The sequence below is a fragment of the Taeniopygia guttata genome, chromosome 14 (assembly GCF_048771995.1).
Source record: "Taeniopygia guttata chromosome 14, bTaeGut7.mat, whole genome shotgun sequence".
Lineage (NCBI taxonomy): Eukaryota > Metazoa > Chordata > Aves > Passeriformes > Estrildidae > Taeniopygia > Taeniopygia guttata.
Genome location: NC_133039.1, coordinates 13,273,931 through 13,297,387, shown reverse-complemented (window position 1 = coordinate 13,297,387; position 23,457 = coordinate 13,273,931). Strand labels below are relative to the sequence as shown.

Here is a 23,457-nt window from a genome sequence, read left to right as displayed (position 1 = left end):
CAAATCTCTGAGGGAATGACACCAGTGGAGCTGTTGTGTGCGCCCAGACAGGTACTGGTTGGTATTCACATCCCATCTGTCCCATGGGAAGGATATTTTTGTTCCAAAGTAATGTTTGTTGCACGGATGACTCGCTCAGCTGCATCAGCCTCTGCCTGGGATTTCAATGACTGTTTTTCCTGCTTAGAGCGACCTGGTCACATGAATCCATCACTAAACAGAGTCATGGAATCACAGAACTGGGAGGGACCATAAAGTTCCACCCCGTGCCATGGGCAGGGACACCTTCCACTGTTCCAGGCTGCTCCAAGCCCTGTGCAACCTGACCTGGAACAACTCCAGGGACGCGGCAGCCACAGCTTCTCTGGGCAGCCTGTGCCAGGGCCTCACCACTCTCCCAGGGAATATCCAGTCAAACCCTGCTCTCTGTCAGTGTGAAGCCATTCCCTCTTGTCCTGTCACTCCATGACTTGTAAAGAGTCTCTTCAGCCACTTGAGCAGTTCTGAGGATGAAGTCCTCAGCAGTGGTAGCATAAGCCCTGCCATCTCTCCCTTTCCTACTCACATTTGCAGCACACTTGAGGGGCTTCTGGGCAGTTGCTTTGAACAACCTGATGTAATTCTGAAGTAAGCCCTGCTCTGAGTGGAAAGGCTGGACTTGGTGAGCCCCAGAGGTTTCTTCCAAATGAAATCTTTCTGTGATTCTATGACCTTTGTAGGACAATAGCTTCTTTTATTGGTAGTGCCAGTTCCTGCAGCCTTAGGGTGACCATTAAATTATGGCTTAAAGAAAAAAGGTTTTGCATCAGCTGTTTTTCTCCACTGAGAAGAAATGGAAGCTGTAAATCTGTCTTGGCCATAGGAAATGAGATGCCTTTATTTAGGATGCTACTGAGAGTGTTGGTGATGCCTTTGTTCCATTGAGGACGCTGATGTGACCTGCAAGTTGTTTGTCTCTTTCTCTCAATCAAGGCATCTTCTCAAAAATCCATTGTTCCACTCTAAGCTGGGACCCTTTCCAGCACAGAGGCCCTTAGTTCTCCTTGACCGTACAGAGAATTCTTGCAGAAGTTCTTGAACCAACTCTTCCTTACCTTAGGAATGAAGGATAATGGTTGTTTGTCCTTCATTTATGGCTTACACATGAAGAATCCTTCTCTGCACAGTATGTTCAATACCCAGTACATTCTGCTTAATCTGCCAATACCTTATGTTTCCTTAATTTTGAGAGTAAATACACACAATTCCTTTGTAAACCCAGCATATTACCTGTTGTTCACCAGAACCCTGCCTGTCAGTCTGTCTTTGATAGTTGGGTACTGGACTCAGTTGGTTTCCTCAGACAGGTTACTTTCTACCCAGCTGGGGCTCAGAATGAAGTGTACCCCTCTTCTAGAATGTATTTCTATATTTTTATATGAAAAAGGTGGGACTTCCCCTGCTGTTAAGCTATTGTATCTTAAAAGAATTTATTCTCTTAAAAATACTTGATAACTGTCCCTGAAGAGGTTCAAAACTCCTGCTGCTAGAACTGGCCAGGATCTGATGTGGGATATCTTTGCAGCTGTTGATTCCATTCCCCTGTCAGATTTACTCTTCTGTCCTCAGCTGGGGGTAAAACAAAAACCCACAAACTCACGAACAAAGGTGTCTGTTTATTGTCTAATATTGTATTTCTGCTTTCTTTCTCCTGTCTTCTAATCCTTGTGTGTCCCTGCTGAAGAAGGAGCCCAGCTAGAAGAGAGTGGGCTGCCAGAACACAGCCCTCAGACTGCTCCAAGCAAGACACAACGCAGGAATTGGCTTCAGGTATGGAGCAGGTGGAAGAAATGGGGCTTTGATTCTTAGGTTGCAGATAACTTCAGGGGAAATTGGTTGCAAGTCGTACAGAGTGGGCAGCTGGGGCTCTCTGAGTGGCTTGGGCTGGATACTGACAACATGAAATGTTACCCTGCCCAGATTTGTGTCTGCTTGGAAGCCTAAAGAGGCAAATCTTCTTGAAAGGGTTTGCTTTCAGTGACATTCATCACAGAAACTTTAATAGCATGGACATGAGTGGCTCAAGGTGTGCACCAGCAGAATAACTGCTGCTGGATAGCTCTGATGGCACCCTAGGGAATTTATCTAGTGCAAAGGATGGAGAAACTCATTTTGGAGACGTATCCCTGCCTGTTACTACTGTCCTTCACCCTGCAAAACGGTTGAGGGACAAAGAAATGTAATTTTCATAATTTGAGTTGTAATTTGTGATAAATTCTTGTAGATCATAACAGAGGGAAATGCCTGTAAATAAAAATATCTTATCTATAAGAAATTTGGAGCCATCAGTTGTTGGTTTACCAGAGAAATCTCAGAAGAGAAACCTATTTTCTTTTAGTCTGAAGAGGGATCTGAGTTAACCTGTCAAGGACTTAATTAAAAGAATAGATATGAATTCAGAACAGTGGAGACATGTCACCCAAGTAATTACACTACTTGGTTAGCCATTGGCCTGGCTGGATGTCCAGTCTGTGCTTGAGTGATGGGATCAGAGGTCTTTGACACTGTGGATCAAGTGTTTGTGCTCTGCAGGTTTTCTTTTTTTTCAGAAAATGCTTCACATTCAAGCTTTAAGGCTGCATTATTTTATTTACCACTCTTTCTGCTTAGTTGAATTAATTTTCTCAGCTTCCATTATGGCCTGTTAGGACTTCTTTGCTGAATTTACCAGATGTGTGGCTCTGTACTAAAACCTGGTTGCTACTTGGGACTATCTTAGGATGATTCCTTAAGTCCTTGATCAAGTTGAATGGGAGGATAGGAGTTACTATATCCTTATGAACAACTGGAGTTATTTAGCTAAAGAAAAGTGCAACCACAGACTGAGAAGGAGGTTGTGCCAGACAGCAGTTTCCTTTCCCAGTGATTTTCCATGGGGATTTTTTTTGCTATCTAGAGGACTCAGGAATTCCTGGCCAAACCTGTCAAACTTGGGCTGTGCTAAGGGATGCTGTGAAAGATGAGGAAAGATGGACTCACAGAAATAATTCACCCAAGTTGTCTTGGGATATTCCCTCTGGGACATCTCTGCCCCTGGCACTTAGAAAATGCTAGAGGAGTGTAGGAACAACAGAGAGCAAGGTTTAATATCACTGCCCACTCTGGGCTCAGCAGGTGGGGAGTCTGACCAGGGCTGTTAAACCATAACTCAGAGGCCCAAAGGTGAGCTCATGGAGGACAGAAACCTTCTGTGGGACAGAGGAGAAAAGCAGTGCTTGATCATACTATTATTATATAAAGTGTGATGGTTACTCTTTTATTACTGCTGATACACAGAAGAAATTGAATTTCTGTCACACTTCTTTTGACAGAAAACTGTGGCAATTAAAACAGAAGGAGGGGGTAAACTCTACATTAAACCATCTCTGCAGTACTCTGAAGATTTTGAACCTTATGAAAGCTTGAGTGTGGAGAGCAGCAGTGATGATGATGATGGTCCTCTCTCCCAGGTACAGTTGGCAGCTGCCCTCTGTTGTTCATGGCAGTATCATTTGAAATATGATTGTGCCCAGGGATCAGCCTCAAAACCCTCTATAGTGGTGTCTTCTTTAGAGAATTTTGCTTTGATCATATGTGACAAAAGGAAGGAAAAAAATGAAAACTAAAGCTTCTTGAAAAATCAAGTCTCAATCAGCAGCACTAAAAAATATTCAACCTTATTTTTAGGAGGTGGAATATTGTCTCTGTTGGGTTGAATTGAGGTATTTCCTGCAAGGAGCCTCTTTCAGTTCACTTAATGTTTGTGCGAGTGAACATCACTCCTGGGTATCAGGTTAGAGAAAGCTGAAACAACAGTTTTTTGTGCCTTTAGGGTAGTCTTTAAATAATGATGCTAAAATTGTTGCATGTCATTGTTTTACCTAACAAAAATCAGACTATTTGAAAATGTTCTAATCAATGCAGTTGCTTTGCATCGAGGATTGTTGTTGTATTGACTGTGCAGCTTTCCATTTGATCACTAATTGCAGTTTGTTCTAGCACACTTCACAAATGTGAAAGAAAACTAATCAGTGAACACAAATTTATGAATGTTTTTCTGCCTAAGCAATTAATGACATAAAGACAAATTTTCTGGTTAGTGGAGTAGCATCTATATATGAAACTCTTAATATATCTTACCACTGACATCAGACAAAATTCCCAAGCATATTTTCCTAGCTTGTATCTTTTTCTCCTTCCTATGTTGCTCTTGCATTGATGATTATTTTTTGCTCTACAACCTGTTTACACTGATGGGTATTTATATCTTTTATATGGTTTTAATAGGAAGTTAATAATTTCAGAACACCCCCCCACTTTTCTTTTTAATCAAGGTGGAAATAATTTTGATTTATATAATGTGTTTTTTGAATGTCTTGTTACAATGCAGATGCAGAGGTTTCAAAGGAACAGAAAGCTTGTACAGTTTCCTGTCAAAGAGCTGGAAATATTAGTTTTGACTCTCTTAAAGACATGCTTGATATCAAGGCTCAGGTTGCTTATAAACCCACTTTTGGACCTGACTTTGTCTGCTCTTTGTAATATATTTCTGTCAACATGGATTTCCTAACAAGTGTGATCTGTAGGAGCTTGAAGCTTTCATTGCAAACTGAATATAGACTGTCACAGTTCATTTGTACCTAAGGCAGCTTCAGGTTTTCATTTTATACAGTTTGCTTACCTATATTTATCTCAAAACTCTAATACCAACAAAGCAGGGGGAAATAAAAAAGCATTTAAGAGATGCAAGGCCTTTTCCTTTTGCATTCATGAAAGCACACAGCTCTCCAGCATCATCTGTGCTGTTTGTGGTGTGTGATGAGAGAAGCAGGGCAGTTTTTTCCACAGTAAATTTCAAAATAGGTTATATTTTGCATAAAATCCTGTTACAGTGTGTCCACTTCAAAAAACTCAGTGCAAGCTGAGAGCTTAGTCCATTAGAGCCCAACTCTTTTTCTGCTGGTTTTTGAAGTACAGATGTGTACAAGGCAGGACTATTATCATCTATCATATGCTTGAAAAGGAGCTGCTGCTACAGGAGTTTACAGTCTTGTGAAGGCAATTTGGAAATTCTGGATTGCAGCTACTCTTCAAATAGCAAGGCACAACTGTGAGACTGCACAAATATATGCCTTTTCTCTCCCCCTGACTTGCTTTTTGTAACTTATTCCTAAAAATTGGTTTTGCACATAAAAACTTGGCCTACAGAATGTTCTTGCTGGGTACTGATGAGAAGGAGCACAGGAGTTGTAGGATGATTTTTCTTTACAAGCCCTCATCAAAGGAGGCAAGACATGACATAGGAATGGGAATATTTTTAGCTGCATCACGGCTCTGAGTTCCTCAGAAGATTTTTCTTTCTCCTGGAGAGGAGCTGGCAGCCACTGTATTTTATTCTAAAATACGAGTTTGAGCTTTTCTGACAGATGTGTTTATATTGTAGCAGGAATTGAGAAGCAGCTTGCAGCAGGGTGTGGAAGAGGAGAGGATGGAAGAAGACTCCCTTAGTGATGATTATGACTCTATTGAAGAAGATGTGTTTTCAGAACCATCTCCCACTGAGGAACCAATTACAGGCTTTGAAGGCCTTCAGCTGGATAGCAGTGGGGCACTGCAGAAGGAAGGTTCTGAACATCAGGATGCTGGGAGATGCTCTGGCCTTGATTCTCGTGCCCCAACTGTACTGGAGTTCAACCAGGATCAAAGCAGTAAGTCTGTGTCTTCTACAATTCTTCTTTACAATTATCAGTCTTTGAGGGAATTGCTTTTAAGGTTGATCATTAGGAGTTACTCCATACCCTCCTAAGTTCTCGTGCTCTTCAGCAAACCTGTTGTTTTGATCTCCTGATTTTGGACACTTGCATCCTCTTGTACTTCATTAGGAACTTTTTTTGGCAAATCTAAAGATATAGACCTGTTTACTGCACCTGCATCAGCAGCTCTAGACTCTTGAACTAAGATTGTCTCAGACTATTGGTGAGATTTCTCAAGAAGTTACCATGTTTTTAGATATATTTTTGGACTGTTTTTGCAGTAATTCAGGCAGGCAGATCTTCCCAGTCTCACCTTTATTTCACATCCTGGGTGCTGGATACCTGTCCCAGTGTGTTGTCATCCCTGATGATTAGCATGAGCCACTTTTTGTCTCTTTCTGTGTTTGGAGACCTCAGTGTCCAAACCCACAACCAGTCATTAGGTCTCAAAGATGATTTAACAAAGGGTGAAGAGTTCAGGTAGAAACCAGACCTAAGCCTACCTTCAGTATTTCTCAAAATTCCCTCCCTACTCAGTTCCTGTACAGTAATTGGTTTTGGTTTTTTGGTTTTGTTTGTTTTACTACTTCCTTTTTATTTTTCTTTCCCTAATCTGTAGTTAATTGCATAAAGTCAGAGGAACAATCTTGGAATAAATTAAGTAGAAGAGTGTTCCTTTCATTATCATAGATGTGAGTGGAATTTGAATGGGGAGAGGGGCAGAAGAAGAGACAGGAGCAAGGGGATGGAAGTGCAGTGAGAACAAACTTTCTGGGAAAGTGCAGGACTTTTTGTCCAGAGACAAATTTCAGAGCTGTGATGGAAACAATAGAGGCATTAATAATTCCCAAATTAAAAAGTGAAGAAGTAACTTATATGAGCTATTCTAGTCAACCCTCTCCCTCTCTGAAACTTCTAAACAAGACAACATTTGTGTCTGTATTTTAAGAATTTACTTTGGTATAACTGTGTTAACAAATGACTCGGGACTTCTTTTTTATTTTTGCTTTTCTTGACAGTAATGCAGGTAAATATCTGGCAGAGATGGGATATCTTGGTACATTATAATACTATTTTTATTTTGTTTCACTGAGTTAGTGCCAGCCATCCATATGGGCTTCTGCATCAACAGAACAGTGTCAGTGAAAGGGAAGGAAATTATCACTTTTAACTATGCCAACATAATTAAAGTGGAAAAACTTTAGCATTTAAAATCCAATAAATTTTCCTGGGCTGGCTGCTTCCATGTAACTTTAAAGTTTATTATTTCTTTTTCCTTTTTATCTTGCAGAAGCGAAGCCAGTGCAAGTTCTCTCAGCCAAAAGAAAGGACAGTGCTGAAGTGTACATTCCTGTCAAACCAGTCATGCTGAAAAATAAAGGCACTCGGCCACTCTCTGCTGAGTTCTTGCACCAGGACAGACATGAAACAATGTATTCTAGTAAGAAATAAGAATATATGATGTCAATAAGGAGAGTTTTTTCATGCTTTTTCCCCCTCTGGCTCAGATGCAATTTTAGTACACATCTGTCATTATGTGAATTTTTTAGCTGTCCCTCCCCTGCCTGTTTTTTTTTTTTTTTTTTTTTTTTTTTAAGGTGGGATTTTCTGTGCTTTTGTTGTTTTCTTTTAACACTTCAAATACTCTGACTTCAGTGAGATTATGATAAAGTGTAAAAGCCTGTATACTTTAATCTTCTGCCACATCTTTACTATCTTCCTTCTCTTTTTGCTTCCATGGCACAAGATTTTCCCTCTCCCTTTCAGTCCTTATTCAGTACTTGCTCTGTGTTTCCCACTTCCCTCATGGAGGTCTATTCCCTGTGGTATTAATGGAAATGTTGATCCCAGTCAGCAGCTGATGTTTGGTGGAAGAGTTTAACACAACACATTTGTAGCAATACAAAATGCAGAGTTCTCTACCTCAATAAAGGCATGGTTTTTCACAGCATGACAAAAGAGCCCTGTGGCTGCTTGGGACTGTAGTTGAATTACACCTTAAATTACACTGAGAGCAGCCTGCAGTGCTGGGTAGATATGCCAGTATCTAGGACCATACTGGAAAATATTTTTCTTGGACTGGAGAACATAGTTTGAAGCCACTGCTGCTTATTCAAAAAATCTGCTGCTAAGGTGTGGTCTTTACCTGGGGAAAAACCCCAACAAAGCACAGCAAACCCCAAATGCAGGGGCTGAATTTGTGACTGCAGTTGTAGTTCAGTGCAGTCCTTAACTGAACAAGTCTGGTCAGCCTGAGTTTTGGAATGTCTGAGGTGAAGTTTTCAGACCTGCCATACTCTGTGGTCAAGCTGCTCATTTCAAAAAGCAGAATCCAGATGTGTCCCAGGAAAGCATTAAGGCCAGTGGTTTTGAAAAGCCAAATAATTAGTTTCTTAATTAGCAGAAAACCAAATGGAGAAAAATAAGTTAATTCTTTTTGGCTCCAGAATAAATCCCCTTTGTAGCTCCTGAGACCCTCACCCACCATCTGTTGAAGCAGATGTTGCTTTGACTTCCTAGAGATGTGTGCAGCATTTTCTCAGGTTATAATAGTGCTGGTTGGAGCTGTTTCTGTCCAACTATTGTGATAAATCCTAAATTAATTTCATTTCAGGGGGATGATACAGTACAGAAGAATAAGCAGGCCTTTATTCCATCCCTGTTTTTGCAGAGATGACTGATGCTTGTTGAAAGTTTTTATGGGTGTATGTGCAAAGAGTGAATATAAATAAATCTCAGCTCAGTTTGAACTTCTTGGCTTTCCAAGGTGGACTTCATGTTACTTGCACTGTGCTCTCCTCCCTGCAGCACTGAGAGCACTCTGGCACTTCAGTATTTCCTCTTACCCTAAATGTCTGTACAGCTTGTCTCTTCTCTTCCCTTGACTTTTAAAGCCCTCAGATATAACCACTGTGCTTCTCTTTTAGTCCAATCTGACATCATCTGTTGTTAAATTTGATTTCCTTTCTTTCAAACCTGTTTCTAGGCTGTGATGTTTCTGTTTCTCCATGAAGTTTGGGAAGATTGGGATTCGTGTGGGCATTGTGATGACTGCTTAAGTGATAAGGTCATTTGTTTTGCCTTGTAAATAGCAGCTCCTGACTCCCCTTGTTTTGCTAGAAGTCTCTGGGGATTCCTCCAAAATAGCTGAACACCCCAATTAGAAATTCCTGCTGTGCTTAAATGATGTATACTTCTTTTCAATGGACTATTACAAGGCATTTCCACTAAATACCAGAACAAAGCAATATAAAAGCATAAAAAATATGTTTCTCATTTTGTTGGTTTTCCTCTTCTTACTATGCTGTTTTAACTGTTGCCTGAAGAAGATGTGACTTGGAATCTTAGCATAAAACCAAATTGGGGGAATTCAGCTTCATTTGGCATGGTTATAGACTGCTTGCAAAGCCCTTTATCAGTAACTGAATGGGAAGTTTCAGATGTTGGAATGTTCTGTACTTGTATGTCCTGAAAAAATGAGTATTTATTCCACTTTTTTTGGTCCCAGAGCCCTTAAGTCGACCAGAAACATCCCTTTCAGTAACCAGGAAAAGTGTGTGTGAGAAGGATCCTGAATTCTCTGTTTCAGCTGTTGTTCAAGCAGTGCAGATTGAGAATGAATTCTTGCAGGGAGACCTGCAAAGGCAAGCAGATACCACAAACCCCCAAAAGGTATGGCAAAAAAAAGATGTTTTGTTCAACTTGCAAAACCCCCATGAATTACAGTCTCTTACACATTAGGATTGTGTATGAATGAATGGTGATGCCCCCTAAGTGTAATTTAATTTGTATTATTCTTCCAAAGGGTTGTTTCCTTTAATCTGCTTCCTCAGGATGGCATCCCACAGCTCCCTCTTGATTACAGGGATCACTGAGCAATGATAGAGCAGCCATATGATGTGTCTATACAATCAGATGCACAGCTGCAGGCCCACTTGAGCCATTTTCATCCTGCAAACTTCTGAAACCAGGCAATGTGTGATTGCCATCCCAATAAATCCTGCCTTCCTCCAGGACTCTTTCTTATGGACAGTGCTCCCTGTTAGTGCATGCTCTGCTTTTGGAGCAGAGCTGTCCTGTACCCTGCTAGATCTCACTGAGGATGATCTGGGGAGGGTTTTCTGCTGCAATGTGTGTTCATCTCTTACCTCCAGAAACAGGTTGAAAAACAATTAAAAACTCATAAGCAAGGAAGTCAACAAAAATCAACAAAGAAGTTGAATAGAGTCAGAGAAAGAGCCCATAGCATTATAAGAATGCAGCACTTTTCCTCTGTTTTCTTTTAGGTATCCTACTGATAGCTCTTTATTTAAAAAAAATTAAATAATTATTTTATGCTAATAGAATTGAGAGGTTTGGGGATTTTAAAAGACTTGAAGATTTTGGAGGAGAAAGTCTAGTAGACCTGTGCCAAAGCTTTGGCCAACCCTGAGTGCTACCAAATGTATACAATGAGATTATATAGATCTATTTATAAGCCTCTGTGTATCTATTCTCTAGTCCTCAGAGTTTGCTTCTGTGTTTTCTTCCACACAGAAGATCAAGCTCCAAGCTCAGCTCTTCCACTGTAAATCAAGACCAATTAAATGTGCTTTAACTTTATAGAGTTACAGATGAACTGGGCCCAAGCTCTTACTTATTCCAGAGATGCAGATTGATGCTGTGTGGTGAGAACAATCTGAATGAAGCATGTTCATCTTTTTCTTAATTAGGAGACATTTTCTGTTTCATCTATTCTTTCTGCAAAGACTGAACCTCCAGAAAAACGCCAGACGAGGACTACAGTCACCAGAGCTGTGGAGAGATTCTGCCCTTTTGGAAGCAGGTATAGATTTATATATATTTGCTTTAGATAACTTTTTTTTGTAAGAGATTTTTTTAGGATGACACCAATCCAATTACAATACCTTATAATCTACAAATACTTGAGACACCATGCAAGTAGCAAATCAGGCAGTGCAGCCTTGGGCCAGTTTCTGTGGAGCAGGATCTGCCAGCACCTCACTTTATGCTCCTCAGATCACCTCTGCAGTCTCTTCTCACACTGCCTCAGAACCAGCTGGGAACTGGAGCACAGCTTTTCAACCAAACTCTGTATTTAAGGTGGAATGCTGCAAAAGTTGTCACTCAGTGTGTGGGTACATCATCCTGTGGGGTTCATCCTGTCATCTCTTCACCTTCACACCAACTATTTCTTAAAAATGCAGGAATTATGAGGAAATAACCCAGAATATATTGTTTCAGACAAAAGAAGAGACTCCTGAAAGCCTTTGTGGAGCGTGGGAGCCATTCTGCCTGTGACAGTGACAGATCCCTGGCTGGTGGCAAAGCTGGAGTAAACTCCATGTGGAGAGAGAAGGTTTGTGCATATGTGCACCATAATTGGTGCTTCCCAGTGTTACTGAAATAAAAGTACATTGAATGAGCTGTATCCCTCAGTTCTGCCCTGCATCAAGTAATAAACCTATGGCAGGGTAAGGAAAGAGAATTTATCATTGTTCATCAGAATGACAAAGGAATCAGACAAAGAACAGAGAGTTAGTTGCCTTCTCTTCAGGCCTTTTAAGAGTGTTGATGTGTGGCAGAATTGGCGTAACCAAAAATGATTGATTGAATGTCATCCAAATAGCCTTGACTTTGCAATCTTTTTGCTTCTGACCCATCAGTTTTGCAGTCTGAACAATCTTTTGTTTCACATTTTATTGGTCAAGTCACTGATGTTTTTACCATATTTCATTTTGGTCTAGGTGACAGCCAGTGTGGAAGTACATGATGCCATTTATGTGACTATGGAACTTCTTTCCAACTGGGGGGATCCAGCAAACGTGGGCCTGAGCCAGGTGGAATTCTTTGATTTCCACAACGAGAGGATCTTTGTGTCTCCTCATGACGTGGACATAAGAAATGCTGACAGCCCAGGGGATTTGTGCTGCCTGGTCAATAAGAACTTAAATGTAAGACAGCTTAGTGCTGGATGTTAAAATCTCTCATTATAATATTCCTATAATACTCTATCTCCAGTTTTTTTGTTCAGAAACATTTTGAACCTGACTGCATAACAGCTATGTGATAATTTAAAAAAACCCTACAAATAATGGTTATTATTAACAAATGCAGCTCTCCTGTTCAAGATGTTGGTATTCATTTACAACTTTGTTTTAGAAATGGAGTAATCCTTGTGGTCTCAAGGTACAGGAGCTTCACTGCTACTTTTTTTCAGATGGATAATACAAATTTAAGTAAATTTATAAAGAAAATGTGCCTGTTTTCTCTTGTTCCTTTGTTATCTTTTTACCTTGGGAAGAATCATGGAAATATAAGACTGTGTAGGTAGTTTTGAACAAGAGATTAAGAAAAATATAGGGCAGGTAAAAGTCTTTAATGGCTCTTGTGTGAGATACTAAGATGAGGAAATATGAGGTGCTCCCACACTAATGACAATGGGCAGAAGACAGTAACTGGTGTGAAAGAATTAGCAAATGTCCACAGCCATGGTTTCATTTGTGCTGCACATTCACTCTGTGCCATTTTTCATGGGCCTGTAGAGCAAAGATTCTAGTAAAAAATTAGTATGATTTTAGTGGATGAGGATACTGGAGGACTTACTCTATTAAAACTATAAATTACAGTTCGTTTCATGCTAATGCTGCTATTCTGCTCTCAAGGTAGATGAGATTTGAAAGAGGACAAATATGCAGTATTTTGAAATTTAGTTGAAACTCCTTATGGAGTATTATTTCCAGACAAATATTTTTACTTGAAGCATCTTCCTCACTGTCTCCTGAAAATTGTAGTTGGGATCTCATAAATACCCATTCTCCCTTTTAGGCTGTGCTGGCTGGCAGGTGACACTCAGTAGTAGTGGCAGTAGTAGCAGATCTAATAGTGACTCTCAGACCCTCTAGATATTTATAAATTATGTAGTAATACATTCATTAAGCCATTATGAACCTGTTACTCTCAGTATTACTCATACATTTACAGATCTCATTATTCTTAAGTAATGAGCTTTTATATTGCATTGATTAATATATTCCCTTGATTTGTGACTCTGTGATCTCCTCTCTTGAGGCTGCCTCCAAGATGCAATCTGGGCAGGGAATAAGCTCTTAGGCTGTGGGTATGGGGTGCCTGAACTACAGATTCCTTCAGAAGGCAGAGCAGCACTTCCAGTTTGTGTACATTTCAGATAATACAGGAAAGCTTCAGGGTGCATTAAAAACCAAATAAATTAATCAGTCTCTGAGCAACAAACATTTTCAACAGAACAAAAACTTGAAATAAAAACTTATTGTGTGGAAAACTCATTTTACCATGGTTAAAACACTTCAATCTCTGATAATTTACGTGTACTTTTGTCTTTGAGAATACTCTTATTGAAGATGAGGGATTTTATTTTATTAGTTTATTTATTACCCTTGCAGACTTTAAGAAGAGCACTTAAACTGCTTCCTTCCTTGTATTTGATGATGTACTGTAAAAGAAAGAAATGCCTGGCAGAATATCTGGTGCTCTCAATTTTTTAGATTAGATAATAGGGAAGGAATTCTTTACTGTGAGGATGGTGAGGCCCTGGCACAGCGTGCCCAGAGAATCTGTGGCTGACCCTGGATATCTGCAAGTGTCCAAGGCCAATTTGGCTGGGGCTTGGAGCAGCCTGGGACAGTGGAAGGTGTCCCTGTCCATGGCAGGGGGCTGGAATGGGATGATTTTTATGGCTCCTTCTAATCCAAACCATTCTGGGATTCTGTGATAATATTTTGTAGGTCACAGATCAAGTATTTTATTGAAATTGTTTTCCACAAACCTTTTTAATTCTTATATGCATATAGAGTTCTTTTAAACCTCAGAATAACAAGGACAGGTAAAAATACAAGAAAGGTGTTTCTTCCCCATGGGGAGCCCTTAGACCTGTGTAATTCCTCTTCACAGTGTTTGAGACTTCCTTTACTCTCCATCATTTACAGCTTCAGTGCCCACAAGAAGCAGTGCCAAACTCCCACGGAATCTTAAGATTAAAGGTTTCCACTCTCCCCTTTTTTTTGGTCCAGTAAAAATGTAATTCTGGCTCCTTAAGTTCACCCTGGTGGTTCAAAGAATTTTTGGGTTAGATTTTTCAGCTCCAGGACAATAATCCCAGGCTCAAGTACCTCTTATGAAGGCAAAGACTCTTTGGGATAAAACATGAGAGTCCTCCACAGTCTCTTGAGTTTTGGCATGGATCTTTCAAGGTGCCTTGAATTTCTGGTGTCAAATCTTTGACACCCTGATGGGGACTGTAACACCTGCGAGGTTGTGTAAGCTCAGCCCTCAGTTATTTGCACTGATGAACAAAATGATCTCCATGGCTGCGTCTCTCTCAGGACACAACACTCAGCCTGGCTCTGATAAATCTGTTTTTTGGAACATCGTGTGCAGTTTTACAGAGAAACCAGTGAGAAGCAGGATCAGGTCGTTTTGGGGCTGAATCAGGTACCCTGTGAAGGGACCTCTGGCTCTCAGTACACACCAGAACCTATTGATTTCTGGGGAGGCAGCTCCTGCCTCTATCCTGCAGATGGATTGCTTATCAGATGTCTGCAGTTGGAAAATCGTTTTTTAACCGTTCTTGTTCAAACTATGGCTTCAAAAACATGATGCAGCTTTGAAGTTGACCCTGACGTTGGGTTGATAGTGATTTGAGGGCTGTCCTTCATTTCTTTGATGTCAAGAGGCTTCTTTCTTTTTAAGTAGAAAGGATAAAACCTGTCTGGCACTCTTATGGCTGCTGGTGCTCCAAACTGGCATTAAAGCAGAAACAGTCTCCCAAATCTCTCTGAGAGGCTCGGGGCAGAGACCCACCAGAGTCTGGAGAAGTGGAGGGAGGACCATGGTGAGAAGTGGATCTATTGATGATGGCTCTGAGCAGGCTCCGGGACGCTGTCCTTAACGTTGTTTGTCACAAGCTAAAGGACTCTGGAGGGAAGTTCTGGGGTTAAAGCCTTCTGGAAAAATGGAAACACTCACTTCAGAAAGAAGGGTGTGGAAAAAGGCTGCCTGTTATCCTGTGGGTGTGTGTCTGTGTACTGTGTGTCCCTGAGAGCAGGAGGGGAACTAATTCATCAGCTACTTTCAGATCACTGGTATGTTACCCTCACGTGGGTAATACGGGACATCAAATATATTAATATTCAAAATTTTGGTTCTGAAACTTCCTTCTTTCTGAGCTGCCACATATCCTTTTCTTACATTCTGAACATGTAGAGGTAGCAGTTCTTAACAATGTCCAGAATTAGGCATTTCTTGGTAATTTAAAATTTCTTGATTGCCAGTTGTATGTAAAATTCATGTTGGGAATTCTGTGATGTCTTAGAGAATTTCCAGTGTAGCATCCATTACAGCTCTGAGGAGCAGACCTGTAAGTGAAGCTGATTATCTTCAAAGCCTGATTAAAATAGAGGCAGGCAGTAAAGTAAAATTCTTTAAGATTCCCATCCTCAGAGGACGAACCAGAAGCAAAGGAATTGTAAAATGATTGTAGAATGTCCACTGTGCTCAGTGATCCCCCCTAGTGCCAGCAAAGCTGATTAATTTGATAAAAATAAACTGGGCTTGCTCTGCCTGTGCTCTGAGCGTGCAGATGGCTCCCTGGGACAGCAGGCAGCTGACCTTTAGCTCATTGCCAGGTTGTTGGGAGCTGTCTGGCAGGCAGGAGAGTGGGATTTACTCTTGGGAAATGAGGCTGAGGTTTTGCTCTTTACGTAGCAGATTTTATGAAACCTTTATTTTTCTAATGGCCGCCTCTGCTGCTGGGGGGTGGGGAGTTAATTAAAACACCTGCTCCAGGAGAAGGAGCATTAGTGACAGTCTGCTTGTCTGTGTTTTTAGCTCCCCAAGGAAAGCTGCCTTTGGATGTGCCCTTTCCACCCACCCGTCCAACTTTACTTTGTTATCCGCAATCCCACCCGCTCACGTGACTTTGGTATATCCAAGATCAAGATCTGGAATTACAACACAACAACTCCCAGTGTAAGTAGTCTTTTCTTAACTCCTCTGTATATTTGCTCTTGCCTTGCCTAGGGAAATTCAGTGTGATCTTCTTTCTAAAAGCATGAAATAAAAGCAGATACAATTTCCTGTAATAAAACAGGAGCTATGAGGTGTCCCTGTCTGCTGTGAAATTTGCTTTTGTCTTAATTGTAAGTGCTAACAATGTAGTGATAATGTTTTCATGGGCACAATGAGCATTTGCTTTCAAAGCTATTAAAGATCACTACAGACCAAATAAAAGGCTTGCACGTCCTGTCATTAATCCTTTACTGTGGTGAGAAATAAAGATACAAAGGTAAGTGCATCTCTATATTCAGGGCTTTCAGCTGTTTAATCACAATGTAAATAAATATGTGTTTAAATATGTGTTTTCTGGTGTCTATAAATATAAACAGTCTGGCTGTTGCTCAGTTTGGGGTTTATCACTTTAATGAGAATCATAAAATGGTTTGGGTTGGAAGGACCTTAAAGATCATTGAGCTCCAGCCCCCCTCCCTGGGCAGGGACAATTAAAAAGTCCACTACTGTGTGCTCATAATAAAACCAGAAATCTACTGTTACAAGAGAGACATATCATGGCAGATGGCAGATGGTCTCTTGTCTGTGTGCTTGAATGTCACCATGAATATTATTCTTGTTTGTACACTGCAGTGTTAAGAAAAAAATCTCAGGTACTGGATCAAAGAGGATTTGCTGTCCTGGATTATAAATAAGAAGCTTTATCCTTCTGGGTTTGCTCTCATCCATGTTCTTATATAAGCACATATGGTAATTTATACATATGGAAATGGCCGTGGAAGGGACAGCTTAAACAAATTTACTACAACATGATTTATATTTCTTTTCCTGGAATTTTAATAGCTTTTCTCGCTAAAATGTGGTCTACAGGATGTTCCATCATCATTAGAGTGTGCAAAAGGGCTGCTGTTCATGGAGGTAATTTGTTACCAAACCTACTGAATAGAATGCAGGATGTACACAGAAATATTTGTCTGTGTTTCAAGGCTCTGCTTCTTTAATAACCTGCTATGAGGCAACGTGTAAAATCCATTGGGAGTATAATCCTATGGATTTTGGTGGAAATGCAGCAGTTTACCCTTGCTGAAGAAATGTCTCATTATCCTTAAGGTGAAAGAGTAATACAAAGCAGTTCTGCCTTAGTCTGTAATTTGTCATGAGGCAGTTTTGTCTAAGAAGTATGAAATCCCAAAATACAATGAATGAACAATTTTCTTCCTCCTAATGTAAATCCAGAGCCAGATTTCTGTGTGGATTTTGGGAATCGTTCTGACTGCCTTCTTTCCCTCAAAAACCATGTAATTGAGAGATGTCCAAGTACTGCTTCCAAAAATAGGCCAAAAATTAACTCAGGCTGGTACTTTCCTATATTTGAATTTCGGAACTTGAGCCTGAAAGGAGAAAAAATATGTCTGAAGGAAGCTGTAAAAGTCAGATGACATAATTGTCAGAGATTCCTTGATTCATTGAATTACAAGGAAGGTCTCAGAGGATGCTTCATATTGCCTTTATTTACTTCAGATGAGACCTTCAAAAGAGGAGGTGATTTTTAGTCTGCAGGAAGGGAACAAGTGTAAGGGCAGCCAGTTTTTTTTCAACTTTATCTGCAAGAGTCAGACATTTTGTAACTACTTGATACGACCTTGAAATTGCATGGTTAATGGTGCTATTGAAACTTTTTTCAAAGATCCAGTCTAATGTGTGTTGTATGTCTTCACAAAACTGGGAATGGAATCAATACCTAAATGCATTAAGGTCTTGTTCTCCAGTTGAATAATTCTCTTCTTCAGGTGGTTGCCCGTGTGTTTGTTCCTTCTGTGCCTATGTTCCTGTCCATTCTCTTGGGGTTTATTTCAGTGCTGGATTAACCCTGGGGTGCCTGTAAGGATGCAGCAGCTTTCTTCCAGCACAATCAGTTTTGTAGAAGTATTTTCTTTGATTCTTAACTTCTTTTCTGCTGCTTCTTTTTCGCACTTTTCTGAAAAGTCAGGCAGAAGCAATTTCAGGTCCTCTGTCTTGAAGAACTCTCAGAAAAGTGCCTCTGGTTTTAGGCTCTGTCCTTTGTGCACAAATATCACAAAAATGGGCAGAAATACCATTCCTATTTTCTCCTTGGGAGGCACTATCCCAGTAAACACCCTGGGAGGGCTGAGGATGCAAGTTGGGAAGGAACATCAAGAGGAACCAGAATTATTTTCACAAAATCTTTTTTCTTTCTGACAATGCTCATACCTACTTGCTTGTCCTGAGACATTGTGCCCTTTTAATTTCTCTTCCAGGAAGGAAAAGGCCTGCCTTGGATGAAGTATTGAGAGGTTGTTTACAGGGTGGGATTACTCCTGAGGAAGGGATTTTTCCAGCCTCCTCACGCTTGAGGAGAGCTGAGCAGTGGTACTGGGGAAACTAAACTGTCAGTCTTTTCCACCAGAACAGATCACTAAGCAACTGGAAACTCAGAAGAGGGGTGGGAGGGAATGAAAAAGAGCAGTTCTTAGTCTTGTGCCTGCATATGTTTGTTCTTGGGAGTCTCTTGGGATCTGTTCAGATTTTTCCTCCCTGAGGCTCAGTCTGCTCAGGATTTTGGTGCAGATTTTCATTAGCTCTTCTGAGCTATCAGCTCTTGGAATGCCTACCCCAGTCCAGTCTATCTCTGTTATCCTAGAAATACCTGGCTGCTTCATCTTGGTCTTCAGACCTTTTCTGCTTCCTAAAATATCTATCCCAGACATTCCAAAGCATCAGAGAACAGAGTCTCCCATTGACTGGAAAAACATTTTTGAAGTGAGTGGCTCCTTTTTGGGCTTGACTGTCCCTTATTCAGGGAGAATGAGCTCCACCATCTCATTTTGTAGTGTTTTCTCTGCCTACCTGACCTCCTCTGCTGCTGGTGAGTGCAGTGGGATTCATTTCAAAACAAGTTGTTCTTAAAAAGTTGCTGATTTAAAATGAAAAAGATGACATTGACCAATACTTTTCAAATGTACATCTGTATTTTTGTGGTCCTCTTCAGTGTATACCTATTTCCAGATAAAAATGCAGAACTAAGGGCTGGGTATTCCTAACAGCAGTAGAGCTGGAATGTTATGGAGAAATGTTCCAGTTATCCCAAATTACACTGTGAATATTCAAATATCTCTAGCATTTAAGGAGGACATTGGCAGGTTAGACATATAAAATTTTAAAAATAGCATTATTGAGACATCCTAATAATCTTTCTCTTCCCCATCATAATTCCAGGCAAAGCCATGCAGGTAGTTTTCAACAGATGTAATTATTGAAATGTTCTGATCCCCAGTTAGATCAATCTAGCAATGCCCTTATTCAAGGGGAAAAAATATCCTGTTTTATGGCTGATTGCATCAGCACAAGAATACAGCACTTTATGATCCTACAGGAGTTCCACAGGCAGCCAGGCCATAATGGCCAATTAAACTGGTTTTACAGCTGTTCACTGGGAACTCAGTGAAGGTGATCTTTTTTCTTATCAGGAATGTGTCCTGTGTTCCTGCACCCAGTCCCCTCCCTCACCTGTAGCTTTCTTGTTATGCCTGCATCTTCTGCTTTTCCTCTGGCTACATCCATATTGCATTTTTTGGCCTCAGAGATGTTATTATTAACAGGATGGAAGCTATGAAAACTTGTAAGGCTTAAACAGTGTGCTCAGGAGTGAAGAAGCAGAGACTTTCATGCTTGGAAGGGAAGGAGTGATTGGTTTAGTCTGGGAGCAGAGGAAAATGAAAATCAGTATTCAAGGAGAACTGACAGGCTGGAAATGAGCAAAAGGGATGAAACCGAAACTTCTTACTTTCACAAAAAGCTTCTTAGTTTTCACAAAAAGAAGGAAAGAACAGAGAGTCCCTGAAAGACTCCACGAGATGGACAAGTTAGAGAACAGAAAGGGGATGGATTGTATCTCATCTTCTGTATTTTCTTTGAAGATAATGGTATTTTTGTCAAGAGGGAGAAAAGGTTATATTGAAATGGTGAAGAGAATAGGAAGAACATTAGTCCTAACTTCAATGGAATAAAAAAATCAGGTATTGGTGAGTGCCGCAGAGAAGGAGAACATAAAGTTGTGAGTGGCAGAATTGTGTCTGAGATGAAGGCCTGCTGTTTAAAAGGCTAGTTAAGTGTTGGAATAGGCTATCAAGGCAGATTAGTTGAAAACTGTTACAATCAGATTTCCTCACAATGGTGTAGGTTATTTTACATTCTTCAGTGGGAAGAGATGGACTGGATGATTTTTTTTTTCTCGCTGCACTTTCTAGCTCTGCATTTCTGTAACTCTGTAACTCTTTTTAACTCTGTGGCTTTGGTCTGTGTCGTTGTTCACTGTGGAATATGTGGTGAAAGTGGTGAATCTTAGGGATGAAAAGCAAAATGTGCCTCTGGAATTGATATCCTGATCAAATATAATTGTACTTAATCTAGGCTTTTTCCCTCAAGCTTTTCTAAATAATCAAACCTTGTCAGGCAAAGTGATAGCAGTGTCTAGCAGGTTTCCCATCCTTTTAGAAAAAATCTTATCTATTACACAGTGTTTTTTAGTAATTTCAGCTTTAGATTAAAAAGCAGTCAAAAGCATGTACTGACACAGGGTTTAATTGTTTCCATCTGTTTATTGATTAAGTGTTCAAATGTCAGAGTCCCAGAGCTGTGATATCTAGTGCTTGAAAGCTTGACTGAAATCTTCATACTTTTATTTTTGTAGAACCTTGACGTTGGAGCAAAGAAGGTGAAGTTGTATGTTGATGAGAACCTTGTATTTGATGGTGAATTAGAGAGAGGCTCTGGAGACCTCCTTGCTGACCAGGGCACCACAATTGACCTTACAGATCACAAGCAAGATAGCTCAGCCTCTCCCTCAGCTGAGAGGAAAGAAGGAAATGCACCTGCAGGCCCAGACAAGAAAACAGACCTGCTTTTTAAATGCTCAGAATCAAACAGTGCTTCACTGAACTGGACAGCTCTGCCAGAAGAAAATCATCTTGAGCCTAAGATTAACTCAATCAGCTTTACAAAGAAAAATTTGTCTCAGTTAGAGGATGATCTAAAAGTGTTCCCATCTCAAGTTTGTATAAAAGATGCCAAAGAGGAGGCAGCAGCAGTTCCAGAGAATGTTCAGTCTGATGATGAGCTTTGTTTGAGTGACCAAATGGAAAAGTTAACAGGAAGAAAACTGACTGATTCTGCAGGTGCAATTCCTTCTTGGTTACAGTCATCTTCCCAGGTAACACAGAATAACCAAGTCACTCCCAGTAGGCAGAAGCCTCCGTGGCTTGCTACAGAACAGAATTTCAACTCAAGATTTCAAACACAGCCAGATGAAATAATGAAAAACTTCTCAGATCTGATAAATGAGGATGTCAAATGTCAGAGGCATGAACTGGGAGGATCCAGTGGTAGAAATGCAACTGGAGATGGGAGATCACAAACGTTGACCAGAAAGGATGCTGATGTGGACTTGGACATTTTTGACCACATTTCTAACAAAAGCTGCTGCAGTTTACAGTACCCTACAGGTGGAAGGAGAAGTGTAATGTGTGGTAAAAAGCTGGGATTAAACACTACAAATCACAGAGAAGATGATTCTGCTCTCAAAGGTAAGAGGTCACAATAGCAACCTTAATCCAAGTGCTGATGTGTTCTCCATTTTGCAGAACCACAAATTTATTTTAGGTGGGAAGGAACCTCTTGAGATTCCTGGAAGTTTAGACAGGGCATATTAGCTTGGCTAATTGTGTTATTTTCCTCCTGAGTATACTCAGTCTCTCTCCTGGTCCTACACCTGATATAAAACACTCTTCAGAAAAATTTACATTCTGATTTAGGGGCTTATAATTTATTTGGAACAGCTGGAAGGAAAATTTCAGTAAATTACATTTTAAAAATTGACAGTCCTGCATACAGCAAATGTTTGCTAATATCAATTAAAATCTGCAGAGAGATAAAGAACATTACATCCCAAATTTGCAGAGTTTATTTGTGCAGAAGCTTTGTGTCTTTCTCAGTGAGAATAGATGCTCATTACATTTATTCAGAGTGAATGGAAAATTACCCTTATTTTTCTTCTCTGCTCATAATTTTACAAACCTCTCCCTCAGACATCTTGCTTATTTATGAAGAGTTTTCTAATAAATTCAGCTGTTGTTTGCTCTGTGCTGTTGATTATCCTTGTCCTCCTACCCCAGACCTCCTGTTGGAGGTGGATCCAGCTTTGTGCAGTTGTGTTCTGCCTCTGCCAGGATCCAGCAGTGTGTCCTCAGGGAACAGTAGAATTGTGCAACTTCCCAAATTTCCCTTTATCCCAACATCTGGAAATCCACGGCTATGAAATTGTCACGACATGAGATAATACTTTTGTTTTTAACAAGTGTAAATAACAGAAAAGTAGAATTTCTTACCCACAATTTCTACTGTGTCTCTCTGTCACGCAGCTTGCCATTGCGTGGGATACATGTTTGTCTTCCTTTTTCTGTTTCAAGCCATGTCACTCTAACTCCTGGTTTTTGGACCCTTCATACCCCTTCCTTGGCATTCTGTAATTATTCAGCATTCAGTATCTTGTCTCAGATGACGAGTTAATACAACAAGGACAACAAGACCCAGACAATTGGAATAAAATGTTTCAAAACAACAAATTGAAATTTTGGGGGTGATTGAACATCAGAACAATTTACATAAAAATGTATCTTGCTGCATATTGAATTTGGGTGTTTACATGCAAGTAAGGGTGACAAGAGACAGCAAATTCACCTAAATGAAGGCATGCCAGTTCAAATTCTACAGCAGGTAGTGCAGGGCTTTTTTCAGACAAAGATGAGGAAAGTGGTTCTCTCTAAACTTAGAATGTCTGAATTTTTTCTTTGTCTGACCCTCTGTGGAGAAAACAGCAGTTTAATCAGTGTCTCTGGAGTTATATTTCAAAGAAGAGAAGAATAGAGAAGTTTGGAATAGGTGCCACCTGCCCTTCACCCACCCCACTCCCTGCAGCCCATTTACTGTTTCACACATTTCACAGTATCTGTTACATGAAAACCTTCATATTGTGAAAACTATAAATAAGTACCACCTTGAGAAGTTCTGTTCAGTTGTGAAAATTGAGAAAAATTAGAAATTTCAATGTAAACTACAAGATGAGGGTTATAATTTTTCAGTGTAAATTTTCTGTGATTTTGTCAGAGCAGGTTGTCTTGTGGTACTTAAAGCTCCCGATGTGTTTTAGTCCCTGGGAAATTGCAGCAGCCCAGCAGCTTTTGCTCTCTCTGCTGTGTGGGCAGGGTAAAGCCACCTTCAAATGGAGCTGAGAGAGCTTTAACAACAGGGAAACCTTTTAAGTCTTTCCCTGAGAGTGCTGGATTTTAATTGGCCTGGGGCTGGGAGAAGGGCAGTTCCCAGTGGAGGGTGGGACAAAGGGACTGTGGATGTCACAGCATGGATTTGGTCACTAAATGGTTCACAAGAACAACAGAAATTAGTAACAGCACGTAATGTTGCTATAATGTTAATGTTGCTATAAAAACATCAATTTTTCTTTGATAACCAGTTTAATGTGTGAGGGAAATGGTGGGAGTATGCTGATAAAATTTGCAAATAACATATAATTTGGTTTATTATGAGTTAAGGAGGTTGAAGAACT

The 23,457-nt window shown here is 40.3% G+C and overlaps 1 protein-coding gene across 3 annotated transcripts in view; it reads left to right on the top strand.

Moving 5' to 3' along the window:
• KATNIP (katanin interacting protein) overlaps positions 1–23,457 on the top strand; it is a 55,428-nt gene that overhangs the window by 5,212 nt on the left and 26,759 nt on the right. For 2 of the 3 annotated variants that reach the window (XM_030284673.4, XM_012577495.5), the window contains exons 5-14: positions 1,724–1,809; positions 3,351–3,488; positions 5,462–5,726; positions 7,063–7,212; positions 9,280–9,443; positions 10,484–10,596; positions 11,016–11,130; positions 11,519–11,725; positions 15,639–15,779; positions 20,530–21,421. In XM_030284673.4, the coding sequence (XP_030140533.4) occupies positions 1,724–1,809; positions 3,351–3,488; positions 5,462–5,726; positions 7,063–7,212; positions 9,280–9,443; positions 10,484–10,596; positions 11,016–11,130; positions 11,519–11,725; positions 15,639–15,779; positions 20,530–21,421 (2,271 nt within the window). The remainder of the gene's footprint in view (positions 1–1,723; positions 1,810–3,350; positions 3,489–5,461; positions 5,727–7,062; positions 7,213–9,279; positions 9,444–10,483; positions 10,597–11,015; positions 11,131–11,518; positions 11,726–15,638; positions 15,780–20,529; positions 21,422–23,457) is intronic. The other variant, XM_030284674.4, reaches the window with a different exon arrangement.